General features: G+C 37.4%; 1 protein-coding gene and 4 non-coding genes across 12 annotated transcripts; all 5 read right to left on the bottom strand.

Moving 5' to 3' along the window:
* Positions 1-1,055: 1,055 nt before the first annotated feature.
* LOC113778919 lies at positions 1,056-1,148 on the bottom strand. The gene has a single exon (XR_003469384.1). It is a non-coding gene; the product is annotated as a small nucleolar RNA SNORD24 (small nucleolar RNA).
* Positions 1,149-1,330: 182 nt separating this feature from the next.
* On the bottom strand, positions 1,331-1,415 carry LOC113778887. The gene has a single exon (XR_003469353.1). It is a non-coding gene; the product is annotated as a small nucleolar RNA R12 (small nucleolar RNA).
* An 856-nt stretch (positions 1,416-2,271) lies between these two features.
* On the bottom strand, positions 2,272-7,050 carry LOC113777474 (TATA-box-binding protein-like). 8 transcript variants are annotated; one of them, XR_003469172.1, is made up of 6 exons: positions 6,907-7,050; positions 6,337-6,435; positions 6,144-6,217; positions 3,843-4,053; positions 3,679-3,766; positions 2,272-2,485 (listed from the first exon to the last, which is right to left on the bottom strand). XR_003469172.1 is itself a non-coding variant. In XM_027322572.1 (5 exons), the coding sequence occupies exons 1-4, from the start codon at positions 6,988-6,990 to the stop codon at positions 3,682-3,684; spliced, it is 342 nt and encodes a 113-aa protein (XP_027178373.1). In that variant the 5' UTR covers positions 6,991-7,050; the 3' UTR covers positions 2,272-2,485; positions 3,679-3,681. The 8 variants fall into 8 exon arrangements, 5 of the variants coding, with proteins under 5 accessions (XP_027178373.1, XP_027178372.1, XP_027178371.1 ...); XR_003469174.1 differs by lacking the exon at positions 2,272-2,485 and adding an exon at positions 2,960-3,514 and having other exon boundaries at positions 3,843-3,888; XM_027322572.1 differs by lacking the exon at positions 3,843-4,053.
* Positions 4,521-4,614, bottom strand: LOC113778918. The gene has a single exon (XR_003469383.1). It is a non-coding gene; the product is annotated as a small nucleolar RNA SNORD24 (small nucleolar RNA).
* On the bottom strand, positions 4,803-4,887 carry LOC113778888. The gene has a single exon (XR_003469354.1). It is a non-coding gene; the product is annotated as a small nucleolar RNA R12 (small nucleolar RNA).
* Positions 7,051-14,650: the final 7,600 nt, after the last annotated feature.

Below are 14,650 nucleotides of genomic sequence, written 5' to 3'. Positions count from 1 at the left end.
GGCCCTAGGCGTTCAAAGTCTCTCAGATATAATGGCAGGCTTTAGCTCTAAACTCTGGTGGAAATTTAGAACGTCTTTGCCGCTTTGGGTTAGAATTTTTACTTCAAGATATGGTTCACATGTCCCTCATCCATGTTGTACACAGTTGAAACAAGGTGATTCTTTGATATGGAAGAGAATGTTGGGGTTTCGTCAAATGGTGGAGGATAAAATGCAGCTGTTGTTTCGTCAAGGAAATGGATCTTTTTGGCATGAGCATGAAGATTGGGCTGGTATGAGCAGTCTTGCTAAGGACAAATTGCATTTGGAGAGAGGAACGGTAAACTTATTTAAAATGTATGCAAGACAAGAAGACAATCCAAAAGGAGATTTTTGAGTTGCTTGGATGTAAGCTTTTTCCTTTACGTAGAGTTAAGTCGTCTAACACAAACCTTTGGCTTCAAAGGACTTCGTTATTACATGACACCATTCTTAATAATCGTTGAGATGTTCTAGTACGTTAATGTTTTAATAGCCTTTTACTGATTTGTTTATTGTATTTGTAATTCCAGGGGTATGCCCCCTTGTAGTTTTGTATCTCGATTGGGTATCAATAAATTTCTTAACGACCCCAAAAAAAAAAGAAAAAAGAATATCATCATTTCAACATGCCAAACATCAATCTAAATGCATCTAATTCAAATGTATCTATAGTTAATCAACTAAATGCTAGGCGCTGGTAGATTTCTAAATAAGAATTGGTAAGGTAAATTAAAGAGACGTACATCATCATGTTTCCCCCTCCCAAGAAAACCATAACAAGCATCAATAAACCATTATGATTCCTAATTTCCTATCAGTCTCCAGAATCTAAATTTTATCATCAGGCTTTGAGCTGGTTATGTTAGTATACATATGTTGTGAGATACAAAATAATGATCTTAAGAAGTATACGCAGGTTTCCCTGGTAAAGACTCTTTGTATCTTCTATTGCATATGGAATTTTACCCATTCAAGGAAACTTGAGATCTAATTGAGGTGCAGAAGTTTGTAAAACAAATTTTAAAAGAGCAGCAGGCCTCATAGATCTCGGTGGATAGAAAATCATCAGGTGGGTAGATAAATTACCCATCAAGAGTAGCAAATATCTATTTCTCACATCACAGGCCCTTCTCTTTCAATTTCTGAAAATTTGCCGGAACATTCCACTCAAATGCATCATGTCATCCGTTCATACGGATTTCAAAACGAAAAAGTTTTTTAAAAAAAAAATGCTGCCTGACATGCATAAAAACCATTAATTATGTAGATTAGCTGGGTAGGAGATGGGCAGCAGGTGATGGTGGTGCTGTGGGGTCAGAAGTAGCTAGTTGTTTTTTATCATTCTTACGGAAAGTAATCAATGGGAATCCGTCTGATTTTTTCATCATTCCCATGATCACCACCACCACCCAACTGGGCTCAAATCTTTGCCACAGCAACACATAGTGGCAAATCAATTTAAGTAGGAAAAGATAGTTTTTACATGTTATTTTCCAAAACTATAGATCAAAAGATACGAAAATCAGTAGATAGAAAAATTATAAAAAAATTTTGCATCTACCTTGTAACCGAAAAATCCTAAAAGCACAGGAGGAATGATTCGGAGCTAAAGGTAGACAACACACTCACGCGTGCAAAAAATAAAAGAAAATTTTGAACTCAGTGTTGCCTAACGATGGATTCCTCGATTCATTTGAGATACCACGTATAGCATAGTAGTAGCAGGATCGAAGAATTGCAATATTAGGCGGAAATGATGTTAGGAAGCTTTTTGAATCCCAAAGAATTACTTTCTGGAATTATAAGAACACATATGAATAGTTTGACTTTCAGACTGAACATCTGATTTATCATACTACCCAAAAGAGAAGAGAAAAAAGTAAAGATCTACAAACAAACTCGGAAAGCAGCAATCAAATCCCGAGGCTCCTCAGTCCTTAACCTTATCTTTGTTTGTTATCTATTACTCTTATAAAGGCAGGGCAGGAGACTGGGGCAATCCATTGCCTTGAAACCCTAATTAGCCTATAAGGACGGCCTATCTGCACCTGCCGGTAAATACTATATCAACAAATGCTAAATTACATTTACCTCCCTTCATTTCTGGTATCTTAAACATAACTCCTCTCCACTTTCTTAAATTCTACTTGTAATTTGGATTTTTCTTTTTCTTTTTCATCTGGGCTTGCAATTCTTTTTTCTAACTTGAAAAAAAAGGTTTGCTTTTGAGTTTCATTTGATACTATTGAATAGACGATTGATCTCTTTAAAATATAAAATTAGATTTGGAATGTCAGTTGAATACAAGATGGCTACTTGCTCTGAAATACGCATCTAATTCACAATGAAAGGGGCAAGAAGACACCTCATCGATGACAATCTGATGCCTTGTCCCTAGAACTGCTATTTCTGACATAGCTAAGTGAAGAAAGGAAAGCTCCAAAATCCTTCCTGTCGGTTCATTCTGGCGAAAAGAGAAAAATTATAGTTGCAATGCCACAAAGAATATCATCATTTCAGCAAGTCAAATATCAATCGAAATGAATCTAATCCAAATGCAACTATAATTGAGCAACTAAAATCTAGGCACTGGTAGATTTCTAAATAAGAATTTATAAGGTAGATTAAAGAGACATCACCAAGTTTCTCCGGCCCAAAAAAACCATAACAAGCTTCAATAAACCATTATGATTCCTAATTTCCTATCAGTCTCCAGAATCTAAATTTTATCACCAAGCCTATGCGATCTAGATATAAGCACATCCCAGCAACAATGCTTACTTATTCTTGTTTGTTTTCTTTTGGTGCAGCACAATGAAGGGAGAGAGTAATGCTTTAGAGGAGAGGACCTTAAAAATTTTCATTATCCAAGCTTTGATTGATAAGGGCAATCAGCCAGAGTTGATATAAAATGAAATGCAGAAGATCATTAACTACATACAGCTTAAATGAGCAGAAATTTGAGATCAGAATACAATTCAGGATAAAGTTGGATTATACAAAAATCTACACATAAAATTCCAAATATTAGAGAGATGGGAAAAACTCATCAAGAACAATGGACAAAGAGAGGGGGAGGGGCAACAAAGGATGGGATATCCTGGCAACTATGCAATATTCAGAGCCATTGGATGCTCTAAGGGGACCCCATAACTTTCAGGGCACCCAACAGCCCTGCTGCTTGGTCCCTCGGGCAGATAAACAAGATCTTCCAAGTTCATCAACATACTCCTTCTATAACTAGGAAAAAATATGATAAGAAAGGCTGATCTTTAAAGGTGGAAAGGAAAAGAATGTTTCTGCAAAAGGTGATTAGCATCTTATCTTTTTAAACAGTTTAAACTAACTCCCAGTCTTTTATGGTAATTGGGAAACAGCAGTTTACAAGCAACACACATCAACATCTTGCAGGAGTCTAGGGATCTTAGAATTTTAGGTTTCTTATTCAAGTGATGAGAACTATCCAGCTCCTTTCTCTGCGTACAGTTTCATTCTGCAAATAAAATACAATCTTGACCTATCAGAAATAGAAGTCATTGTTAAGCAAATGAAAACCACTCCCTTTTGCCAGTAAAGAAAGCACGTAGAGAATTCAGAATTCCTAGACACCAATCTAGCTGTTAACTCCAAGATCAGCTAACAAATGGTATACCTAACCTTTCAATTAGGGGGTGCAACTTTATCAATAACAAGAACATGACTACCCCACTTCTCTGCAACTGCCACCAAAAGTTTCCTTGTGAAGCTGAAACAGAATATTCATGTTAAGAGAAAACTTAAACTACCTGGACTACTTAAAAGGAGAAAATTAGGAGGCATACTGCAGAACTAGTTTACTGTACACCAACTTTGGAGGTGCTGAAAGAACTGCTTTTTAGAAATAACAAACAGAATTAGTAACGCTCCAGGAAATAATTTCATGCCAAACACGAAGTGAGCAAAATGGTAAAGAGGGGAACTGAATGGGATGGCCACCAACAGAATGGACTTAATATATCAGCAAACTTGTGGTAGCGTGATGTAACTACAATCCTGCAAGATTGGTATTAGTTCGTAAAGGGAGCCTGCATAATTAAGTGGTGCAACAGATTTCATCTTGTCATGGTAATCTTTTTGAGAAACTAGACAAACAGGAAAACCATGCTTGTTGGAGCTCTGGCTATAGGCTGATTTCAACACAATCTTCTGAGTTTAAAAGTTCAGAGTCTTTGACATACAATTTAATCATACTTCGACTAAACCTGAGCGCCATAAATCTAACATGTGCTTTCTTTCTTTTAGGAAGTTGTTAGATGATAACTTCATGCCAATGTAGCTTTAAGCTGGTTATGTTAGTATACATATGTTGTGAGATACAAAATAATGATCTTAAGATGTATATGTAGGTTTCCCTGGTAAAGACTCTTAGCATCTCTATTGCATATGGCAAGCCCATTCAAGGAAACTTGGGAGCTAATTGAGGTGCAGAAGTTTTGTAAGCAAATTTTAAAAGAGCAGCAGGCCTCAGAGATCTTGGTGGATAGAAAATCATCAGGTGGGTAGATAAATTACCCATCAAGAGTAGCAAATATCTATTTCTCACATCACAAGGCCTTCTCTTTCAATTTCTGAAAAATTGCCGGAACATTGCACCCAGATGCATCATGTCATCTGTTCAGTGCTAATACGGATTTCAAAACGAAAAAGTAAAAAAAAAAAAAAATGCTACCTAACATGCATAAAAACCATTAATTATGTAGATTAGCTGGGTAGGAGATGGGCAGCAGGTGATGGTGGTGCTGTGGGGTCAGAAATAGCTGGTTGTTTTTTATCATTCTCACGAAAAGTAATCAATGGGAATCCGTCTGATTTTTTCATCATTCCCATGATCACCACCACCACCCAACTGGGCTCAAATCTTTGCCACAGCAACACATAGTAGCAAATCAATTTAAGTAGGAAGAGTAGCAAATCAATTTAAGTAGGAAGAGATAGTTTTTACATGTTATTTCCAAAACTATAGATCAAAAGATACAAAAATAAGTAGATAGAAAAAAATAAAAATAAAAAATTTGTATCTACCTTGTCACCGAAAAATCCTAAAAGCATAGGAGGAATGATTTGGAGCTAAAGGTAGACAGCACACCTACGTGCGTCAAAAAACAAAATTTTGAATTCAGTGTTGCCTAATGATAGATTCCTCAATTCACTTGAGACACCATATAAAGTATAGTAGTAGCAGGATTGAGGAATCGCAATATTAGGCGGAGATGCTGCAGGGAGCTTTTCAAATCCCAAAGAATTACTTTCCACAATTATAAGAAAACATATGAATACTTTCAGACTTTCACGCTGAAAATCTGATTTATTATACTACCCAGAAGGGAAAAGAATAAAAGAGAATATCTACAAACAACATAGTGTCAATATGGAGTAACCAATTCACCAAGATTTGAGGCAAGAAGCAGAGTTATGTTAGCAGAACCGCATGGCAGATCTCGATAAAAGTATATATTACTATCTGATAAAATAAAAAAAGCATCCTTGAACTAACATAACCTTTTCCAAGTTTAGAATGGTTCAATACCAAGACACCCCTGTTCCTCTTTTCTTTTTTTAATTTCCCTTTGGTAAATGACTTCTCAATGTCAACTAAAGAATCAGGAGACAAAATGGCTTGGTTTCACCCCAATCTTAAGTGTGTCTGCACTTAGATGATTTTATGCTAGCTAAATTAACATATGCAAAACGAAAACAGTTGTGTTCAACTCCTGTAGAAAAATCTGTCTTTTGGGAAAACTTTATAAGTACCCAGTCAACACTTCATGCACCTACATCCCTCATCAAACAAGATTTTTATCATCTCTTTTTAATTCACAACCAGCTTATCACAACCACCTATGGTTTGCCACACAATAATCCAAAAGGTAATTCACAAAAGCACTTTATAAGTACAATCAATACTTCAAGGACCTATATCCCCGATCAAACATGATTTTTATCATCTCTTTTAATTCACAACCAGCTTATCACAACGACCTAGGTTTGCCACACAATAATCCAAAAGGTAATTCAAAAAAGCACTTCAGAGACATTTAAATCACTAAAATCGTTAGGTAATTAGGCATAATCAAACATCATACCATTGCTGATTCTTCCTGAACTCAGTAAGAACAGGATATATGTTCTCAAAGGTGGTATAAGTCTCATCGCTAACCTGAAAATGAAATGCAGATATCAAATTTAGAGAGAGAGAAAGCAGAAGAGGACAGCCAGAATAGAATACCAAAAATGATACCATACGAAAAACTTAAAAAAGAGTTGAGAATACCATACCTTTGCTCCAGTGAGAACAATCTTTGCAGAAACAAAGATAAGCAAAACAATTTTTGGTTGTTCCATCCAATTGATTAATCCAGGGAACAGTTCTTCATACTGCAACAATCGAAACTAGAGCTGCTCAGCACAACAAGTACATAATCAAGATTCTTCTTTTTACGTCAAGATATTCTCAGCAACATTTGATGGACAAGTTTTAAATCGTAATTTCGTTTTGACAACCAAATAGTAATTATATTAACTTTTTCCACAACATATTTTTTCCCCTAATATACAGCTGAAGTCTTGGTTAGATGCTACAATCTATGTTACACGGACTCGCCATTCTCCCCAGAAGCACCCGTGTCAACACGGTACGACACGGGTACAGGCACGGATGACATGGTAAAAAATTTTTGGATACGCTGACTATTGTGAGATGTGCAAGATATGATGTTGATGGCGGAGGAGAGATGGACAAGAAGTCACATAAGATGGTAAGAGAGTGGAAGAGGAAGAAGGCTGGCTCTGTGGAGGAGAAAGAAAGGAGGAGAAAGCTGCTAGAGATTTGAATAGAAAAATACTCACGACACCTGCTGTATTTTCACTTGATACATACGGGCTGTTGATTCTCTTCCATTGGCGGATATGGGATTGTAGCAACGATGGCATCTAAGAGTTTGTTTTTGGAGAAGAGGAGCTCCGTTTTGATTCGTTTTTAATGCTATGAATATGAGGTGACGGCTGACTGAGAAATGAGGAATGAGCAATGAGGAATATAGGGTTTGACAATGATATTTATTTTGCAACTAAATCCCTGTATTTTGACTTTAATTATCCTGTTCAACAAGTAACTTAATCTCTTTACAATTTTACACTTTTTAATACAATTTTCAGCCACCCGTACTTGAAAATTTTAACTTTCTAACCAAGCCTGTGGTTCTTTTCAACCTAATTGCACATTTAATTGAAAATTTTTTTTATCAAAATACACTTTATACATCATTGTGCATAAATTTTATAATAAATATTTCTAAAAATCTTGTCCATCTATGAGTTTAAGGAGCGCACTCGACACATATCTCCGAATTTTACAATTTTCAAATATGCATATCTGACACTTCAACACGCACCCATATCCAACCCCCGCACCTGAGTCCATGTAACATAGGCTACTATTTGCTAGTTATGGGTTTGTCAAAGTTCAACTAATTGGTAAAATACCTATGAATCAGGAAAAATCTTAACTGATGCATGATAAAGAGATGATAAAACAATCTCTAGTACATACTTCTACCAACACAGGTATGCCATTCAAATTATTTCATTTAGAAGATGCCTGAATGTTTCTAATATAGTGTGTAACGTTCCAAACAAGCTTTTCCACCTAAAGTCATACATAATTTGGAAAGTTCCACAGTTTCCTTGCAATGACCACAAAGTGTGAAGACTCGTAAAAATTCTTATTTTTAAATCTCTATTTTTGGCTCATTTAATTATTTATTTGGATATTTGCCCCGAATAATATTTTCTAACCTTATTAGACCTAAATACATGGAATTATAGCTTCATTATATTTTTTAAAGTGACTTGTTTCAAAAATTAATTTTTGGAAGCTCGTTTAGTGAAAATAGTGAAAACGTGTTTGGAAATTTTAACCGATTGAGAGTACAATAAGTTTGAAAAATTGGAGACTTACACAATGGTCCTAAAATAGGTAATTTTATGTTTAAATACTCAATTGATAGTTATTAGTACTATCGTTATAAGAAATTCTTGGAGGATTCGCTTTATCGCGCTAAATTTGGAAATACGCGTTTTCACACGCGCGATTTAATTGAGAAACTTTAGACCCTCATTTTTGGACAATTAAGAGTGAATAATATTTATATGAATATAAGTGTATTGGAGGTCTAGTGCACTAGTGAAATAAACTCGAGAGGAATCGAGCACAAAACGTGCGCGTGAGCGCGCGAAGGAGGGTTGACTTTTGGGCAACTTTGGACCACACACCAAAGGAAGCTTCATTTCAGATCAGAATTCCCTCTCTCCTACCTCCATTTCCAGCGTGCAACTCCAAGGAAAAGAACCAAGCTTGCTCCTTCAATTTTCTTCTCCATTTCCCTCACAAAACTTGCACGATTTTGCACCAAAATTTAACTACACTTAGCTTATTACTTGAAGATCATCTTAAGCTACAAAAAGGGGGAGCTTTTCACGGTTTTCTTGGCCAAGGGGAGGACCAAAAATTCTGTTCTTGCACACCAAGTGAAGTAGGTAACGATCTAACCTTCAAAACTTGGTTTATGGAAGTTGTAGTGCCCTTATATACTCATGCATGTTCATGGGTAGCTTGTTTATGGTGAAAAAATGGTTGTGTGGGCTCTATGAACTCCCACCTTGGATATATGGACTGATTTGTGGTGTTTTGATGGTAATAATGTTTATTTAGTGCATAAACTAAACTAGTGGATTAATGTTGGGTTGTTGATAGAAACTCAAGGATGGTGCAATGACCAAAGGTGACCATTTTGCCCCTGCTTTGTTCGAGCACTTTGGTACAAAATTTTGAGGTTCTAATGTCTTGTTTATGTTGTTTACATGTTATATTGAGTGTGTAAAAATTTTCATTGAAAAATAACTTGATTTGGTCATCCAAATGTTGGAATTTCGGAAGCTTAGAAATCTGGAATTGGTTCCCGTCACTGCCCAGGCAGTCATCTTGTTTCGGCTATAACTCATCGGTCCGATGTCGGAATCGAGTGCCGTTTATGGCACTGGAAGCTAGACATTCCCAGATTTCCATTGGTATAAAATGCATGTCCTGGTTCCACTTGAGCAAGCCAAACCATTCGTTTGAAATTTGCTGTCCTGTTTCGTTGCTTCCTAGAAGGCAGCACATGAGCTGTAACTTGATGCTCACGAACGAGCTAGTTATGGACAGATTTTGAAAACGGTTTCTTCTCAGAAAATATAGCCTTATGAGTCCATTTTCCAATTCCATCAACCATGCTCAATTCTGAGTTGAATTGAGTGATTTATGATCAAAATTCGAATCTGGTATTGTGAAGGAATACCATGCATTTGGACAGATTTGAAACTAACAATGATTTGGGACTTGTTATCCGAAGTTTCTTAGTGTAAATCACCTATCAAATGTACTCTGGACATATTTTAGACATTAACTACCGGAATGGACCATGTTTGAGATGTTTCTTCACCAAATGTTTGGAAACGGCAAAACGGAAGTTCAAAGGCAGTTTAGCATTAGAATTTCTTGTGATTTCAACGGTCTCGTTAACTGATTTCCGTACATATTTTTCTATGAAATTTGGTAAAGGAGTGGCCCTTATATGGTAGTATATTCATACCAAATTTGGTGCCATTCCGAGTCCGTTTTGATACCCAACTAAAGTCCCAAAGTTTGGAACTTAAATCTGGAAAATTGGCTTAACAGTTTCGGTTTTTCACCAACTTTGAGCTATCGTATCTCGGTGCTCAAAACTCCGATTCTTGATCCTCTTGTTCTGTTCTAAACCTTACTTGCAAGTCTAATTGAGTTACAAATTTCAGAGGCTGGTTGGCAATGTGTGAATTTTACCGAATTTCCAAAGTTAGCGAAAAACTAACCCCGACACAATCCTAAGTACCCTGAAATGGTGACTTTGAGCCCATTTTTGAATACTTTTCATTTAGAATCATGAAAAAGTGTCTTCTAATAAATTTTAGTACATTCAAATAGGATTCCAACGGTACCAAATTTTCCAATTTTGAATGTGTAAAGAGTGAGATACGATTTTTCAAAAATTCGTATCAAAACTGAAATTTCCAAAACGTAAGGGAAATGGAGTTTTTCGAATTCTCCTTTTTCCCTCGATATCACTTGGACGTTTTATACTTGATTTCAAAGACGGAAACTCGATTGCTCTTGTGTTTTGAAACCTCGTCTTTGAACCTCGATTTACGAGTGATTGGAGTTCGTTTTCACGAGATTTTCTTGGAATGTGCACTAGTGCGATCTTTTCATTTATTAGAGTTTATGAGTGATAGATCCTTATTAATTGCTCAGACTCACACGAGGACCTTCAAGAGGATCCTACGGTGGACGTTTGAAATTCAAGTAACATTTTTCCTTGGTTGACTTGGTGAGTGTCAAGTGTGTGTTACTTAAACTTCTGTGAACTCGATACATGTTTACTTATTATTGATACTTGAGATTTTGAAATTTGAGACGAGCGTGTACTTTATCGCACTCATTCTCGCTTGAAATGAATAACTCGTACTTGAATACTTGCATATGTCAATTGCTTGAATATACCACATGTTTGAATGACTTGAAATAGTATGCTATGGCTGCATATGTCGTTGGAGTGAATCTCCTCGACACTTAAATATATATGGGGGACGCCCAAAACCCCATTGGTCATCCTTGGACTCGAGCCGGCTTGGGCTTGGTCAGGCTCCTTGGTAAACCATGGGGAAAACATGAAAGTTTGATCTTGTGAGAGATCTCGCTCGGCATACTCGAGTAGTATCGCCTTAAATAAATGACAGGCGGACCCGATACAGGGGTATGTAAGGTGAAAGGGGACAGGTTAAGTGGAGTTCTACGGACTAAATCTACCCGATTGACAGAGTGTCAATTCGTGGAGGTTATTGATCGTGCAAGTGGAATATAGCTCATGAGAGCTCCAGTATCCTTGAATTGTTTCTGGTTATCTTTCCAGTAAATTGTTAATTATTGAAATATTATTGCTTGACTTGTAAATTGGGATTGTTATTTGAGCAATGTGCTTGCATGTGTGTTCTTGGCCTCACGAGCGTTTCGCTCACCCTGTAGATTTGTTTTCCTTAACAGGATTGGGCTTGGAATGAGACTCGGAGGAAACTTCCTTTTATGTACTTTTGAGGACTTTTGTAATAGGGTTTCAATTCTTTTGTCTAGACCTTATAGCCATTGTGTGTTTTGGGCTGTATTATGGAAACCTGATGTATGGATTGGCTAATTGTTAAATATTGTTAAGTTTGAACGCTTCCGCACTGATTGTATTTTTTTTATCTGGTTGTGATGTCTAGTATTGCATTAAACTCGAACGAAAATTGCTTGAGTCCTGGCGAGAGGTGGGCGGGCGTCCCGCGGATACCCTTTGGTTCACCTTAGGGAGAAGTGGGGGCGTCACAGTTGGTATCAGAGCACTAGGTTGGAGATCTATATGGGAGACATACTAGATACTCTATTCTTAAGATCTGAGACAGAATGACTTAGTCATACTTTAAGGGATACTTGGGCGAATTAGTGACTAAGTTAGGCATACCCTAAAGGGACATCCGAACTAGGTAGTGATTAAGATTCTAACCCGAAAAGTGTTATTATTTTTGCAGGGATGGAAAATGGAAATGGAGCCCCGGCAGCTAACAGGAATGGCCATGCGAATGGTCATGTAGTACCTCCTAGGCCTATCTACTACCGAGCTCTTAGTGGAGGAGCTCGAGTGCGCTACTCACCCTATGATAGGTATCCTCGGTGTTCGTGTAGGGTGACATTTGCCTACCCAAACCACCTCGTGCTTGCTTTGGACGATGAGCATCGTCAGTTAGTGGATCTTAACCGGAATTTACAGGCAGAGGTGGACGAGCTTAGACAGATGGTAGGTACTCAGGGTGAGAGGATCGCTGAGCTCGAGGAGGTTATTGAGGGCGAGGTGGCTACATCTGCCATTATTCGTGAGGAGCTCCAGAGTACTAGGGCTCGACTTACTAGCTTGAGGGAGGAGGTCCGTGATAGGGCTTCCGGGATCTTGGCTGATACTACTAGGCTAGTGGATGAGGTGATGGATGTGGTCTAGAACCCTGAGGAGGAGGAGGATCCGGAGGAAGATCCTAAGGAGGAGATTCCTCCTGATAGTCCTACTGTGGACTAGGTCTAGACTGATTGACTTTTCTTTTGACCCTTTTGACTAGTATAGCTAGAATTAGTTGGGGTGACGCTAAGTGCTGAGGCCATTGTATTTTGCATGACTGTGTGGCCTACTTTTGAGGCACTTGCTTTTACTTTAGTCTTCTGTGACTAAAAGTACTCTTGTGGCACCTGTGTGCTATATTTTGTGATCTTCCCCATGACTTGTTAATTGTATGAATTTGAAGTGTTAATGAATGTAAATTATTGTTATTTTCAATGTTTTTGTAATTGGTTCTTACTTTAAGTATTTCTTGCCTAATTGATTTATTCCTTACACTAGGCATACCTAGGATAATGGAAGGGTGTAGACACCAAATTTTTAATTCAATTTTATTTTTATTTTCATTGATTAAATGTTAAGTATTATTCATTTTTTGTCTCTTAGTTTTTATTTTTAAGACATTTTAGCATTAAATTTCAGAAAAAGAAAATTTCCACAAAAAAAGTTATTTTAATCATTTTGGATTCAATTTGAAAAATAATTTTTGTTTGTTCACCTAAATTAATTTTTGAAGGAAAAATACAAAAAAAAATAATAATAAGGAAAATGTGTGAATAGGTATAAGCTTGCATGTGGTACAAGTGTCTCTTTGTGTCTTTGACAACACAACACCTAGAAGGTGAGGTGTTAGGACACTTGGTTGGTTTAGGAAGTTTTGAGGGGACAAAAATCAAAAAAGAAAATAAAAAGATTGAGGGCTTTGGGCGGCTAGGGTATTAGGAAAGAAACCAAGCAAGAGAAAAGGGATCAGATGACGGCTAAAGGAAAGGAGAAGGCTGAGAGGAACCGAGAGAGAGCCTAGATATAAAGGGCGGCGGAGATTGAAAAAGACAGAGAGAAAAAACGGAGAGAGAGGTAGGGAGAAAGCAACAGAAAAAGAGCTGAGATTGTGAGGAAGAGCAAAAGAGGACGACTGAAACAACAGGGGAAGGGAGAATGGTGTGTGACGGCTAAGAGGAGTTGGCGGCTGGGCTGAATAGAAAGAGCAGAGAAAAAGAAAGAACCGAAGGGGATGAGCTAGGAAGGAGCTCTCGGGGAGGAAAAGAAAAGAAAAAGAGCAAGGAGAATCTGTTAAGAAAAGATCTGGGCAAGGTCAGAGTAAGGAGAGGACCTGGAAACAAGGGCTGGAAGAGAGATCAAAAGAGAGGGTTGGAAGAGAGATTCGAAAGAGAGAAAAGAATGAAAAGCTGAAATTTTTACAACAAAGGCTGATTATAAGCCATGTTTCAGGTCGAATATTTCTTCAGTCTTTGATTATTTCAAGAAATTTTCAAGTTCTGCACCAACTAGGAAGTAAGGGGAGAAGGTTTCGTTCAGAAATCGTTTACAGAAAACATTGATAAAGTCTTCGAATTTGCCCTCAAAAACCGCTGCTGGGTTTCACTGGTGCGAGTTCGACGCTTGTGATCTCTTTGTTAATGTCCATTGCATGGTTTTGATTGTTGGAAGTCAGTCTTTTCAGTCTTAGGATGAAGTTTCCATATTTACTTGATGAGTTGGTGTTGGGGTAGACTGATGTAAGGATTACGAAGTTGATGTTGCGATTCACAAGCCGAGGCTTCCATTTTTTTGCTGCTTGTCGATCTGAATTGCGTGATATGGGCTAAAGCTTTGTATTTTTGTGTTATCTTGGTACGATGTTGATTTAATGCATGATCAAATGATGGTTTGGATGTTGGGTTTACGGATGAAAATGCTGTTGTTGTCGTGTGTTTGCTGAACATAGAAAATTGCAGAACCTAGAAACAGCAATAAGAAAGAAAAACATCTTCATGGGCTGCATGATGCTGTCTCAAAACTTCTTGAGCCGATGTCTAGTATCTTATTTGTTTGATGGTCCGAGAGTTAAGATGTTTTCTTGAATGTTTTGGTTCGACATCTCAAGTGAATGTTGATGCTTATTTTGCTGCATTTTTTTGTTTCCTCGATGTTAAAACTGATGTTCGGAGATGTGTGTAGGTTTGGTTACTAAATGATGATTTATTATGCAATCTTTCGGCATTTCATTTGCGTGAATTGAAGCTGCAAAGCTTGCAACAGAAAAGTGCAGGAATAAAACCCATGAACTGTCCTGATTTGCATGCCCCTTTATCTGATTTTTTTGTGTTTAAATTTAGAAGTTTCATGTTGCAAAATGAAAGGTTCAGGTGGTAGTTTTGTTTGTTTAGTTCAAATCGGATTTGATTGTGTTTGTGAGTTGAGTTTGTAAATGCCGAATTGCAGAAGCAAATGAAAGTTTCAAATGGCTGGTAGCCTTCGTTGCATGCATGCAAAGCTTTCCAAAATTGCACTTTAACTTCACATGTTTCCATCCAATGCCAAGGGCCCAATTATGTTCTAACTTCTTGCAATTAGGTCCTAGAGTAATTGCA

The sequence above is a fragment of the Coffea eugenioides genome, chromosome 7 (genome assembly GCF_003713205.1).
Source record: "Coffea eugenioides isolate CCC68of chromosome 7, Ceug_1.0, whole genome shotgun sequence".
Taxonomy (NCBI): domain Eukaryota; kingdom Viridiplantae; phylum Streptophyta; class Magnoliopsida; order Gentianales; family Rubiaceae; genus Coffea; species Coffea eugenioides.
This window is presented reverse-complemented; position numbering and strand designations above follow the sequence as displayed.

What these genes read in the sequence shown, in the direction of transcription:
- LOC113777474 (XM_027322569.1), bottom strand. Translation starts at nt 6,990, where the DNA reads ATGCCATCGTTGCTACAATCCCATATCCGCCAATGGAAGAGAATCAAC. An exon ending in GTGAAAATACAGCAGGTGTC is followed by an intron (nt 6,436 to 6,906) that starts GTGAGTATTTTT and finishes CGATTGTTGCAG; the next exon opens with TATGAAGAACTGTTCCCTGG. An exon ending in TTGTTCTCACTGGAGCAAAG is followed by an intron (nt 6,218 to 6,336) that starts GTATGGTATTCT and finishes TTTCATTTTCAG; the next exon opens with GTTAGCGATGAGACTTATAC.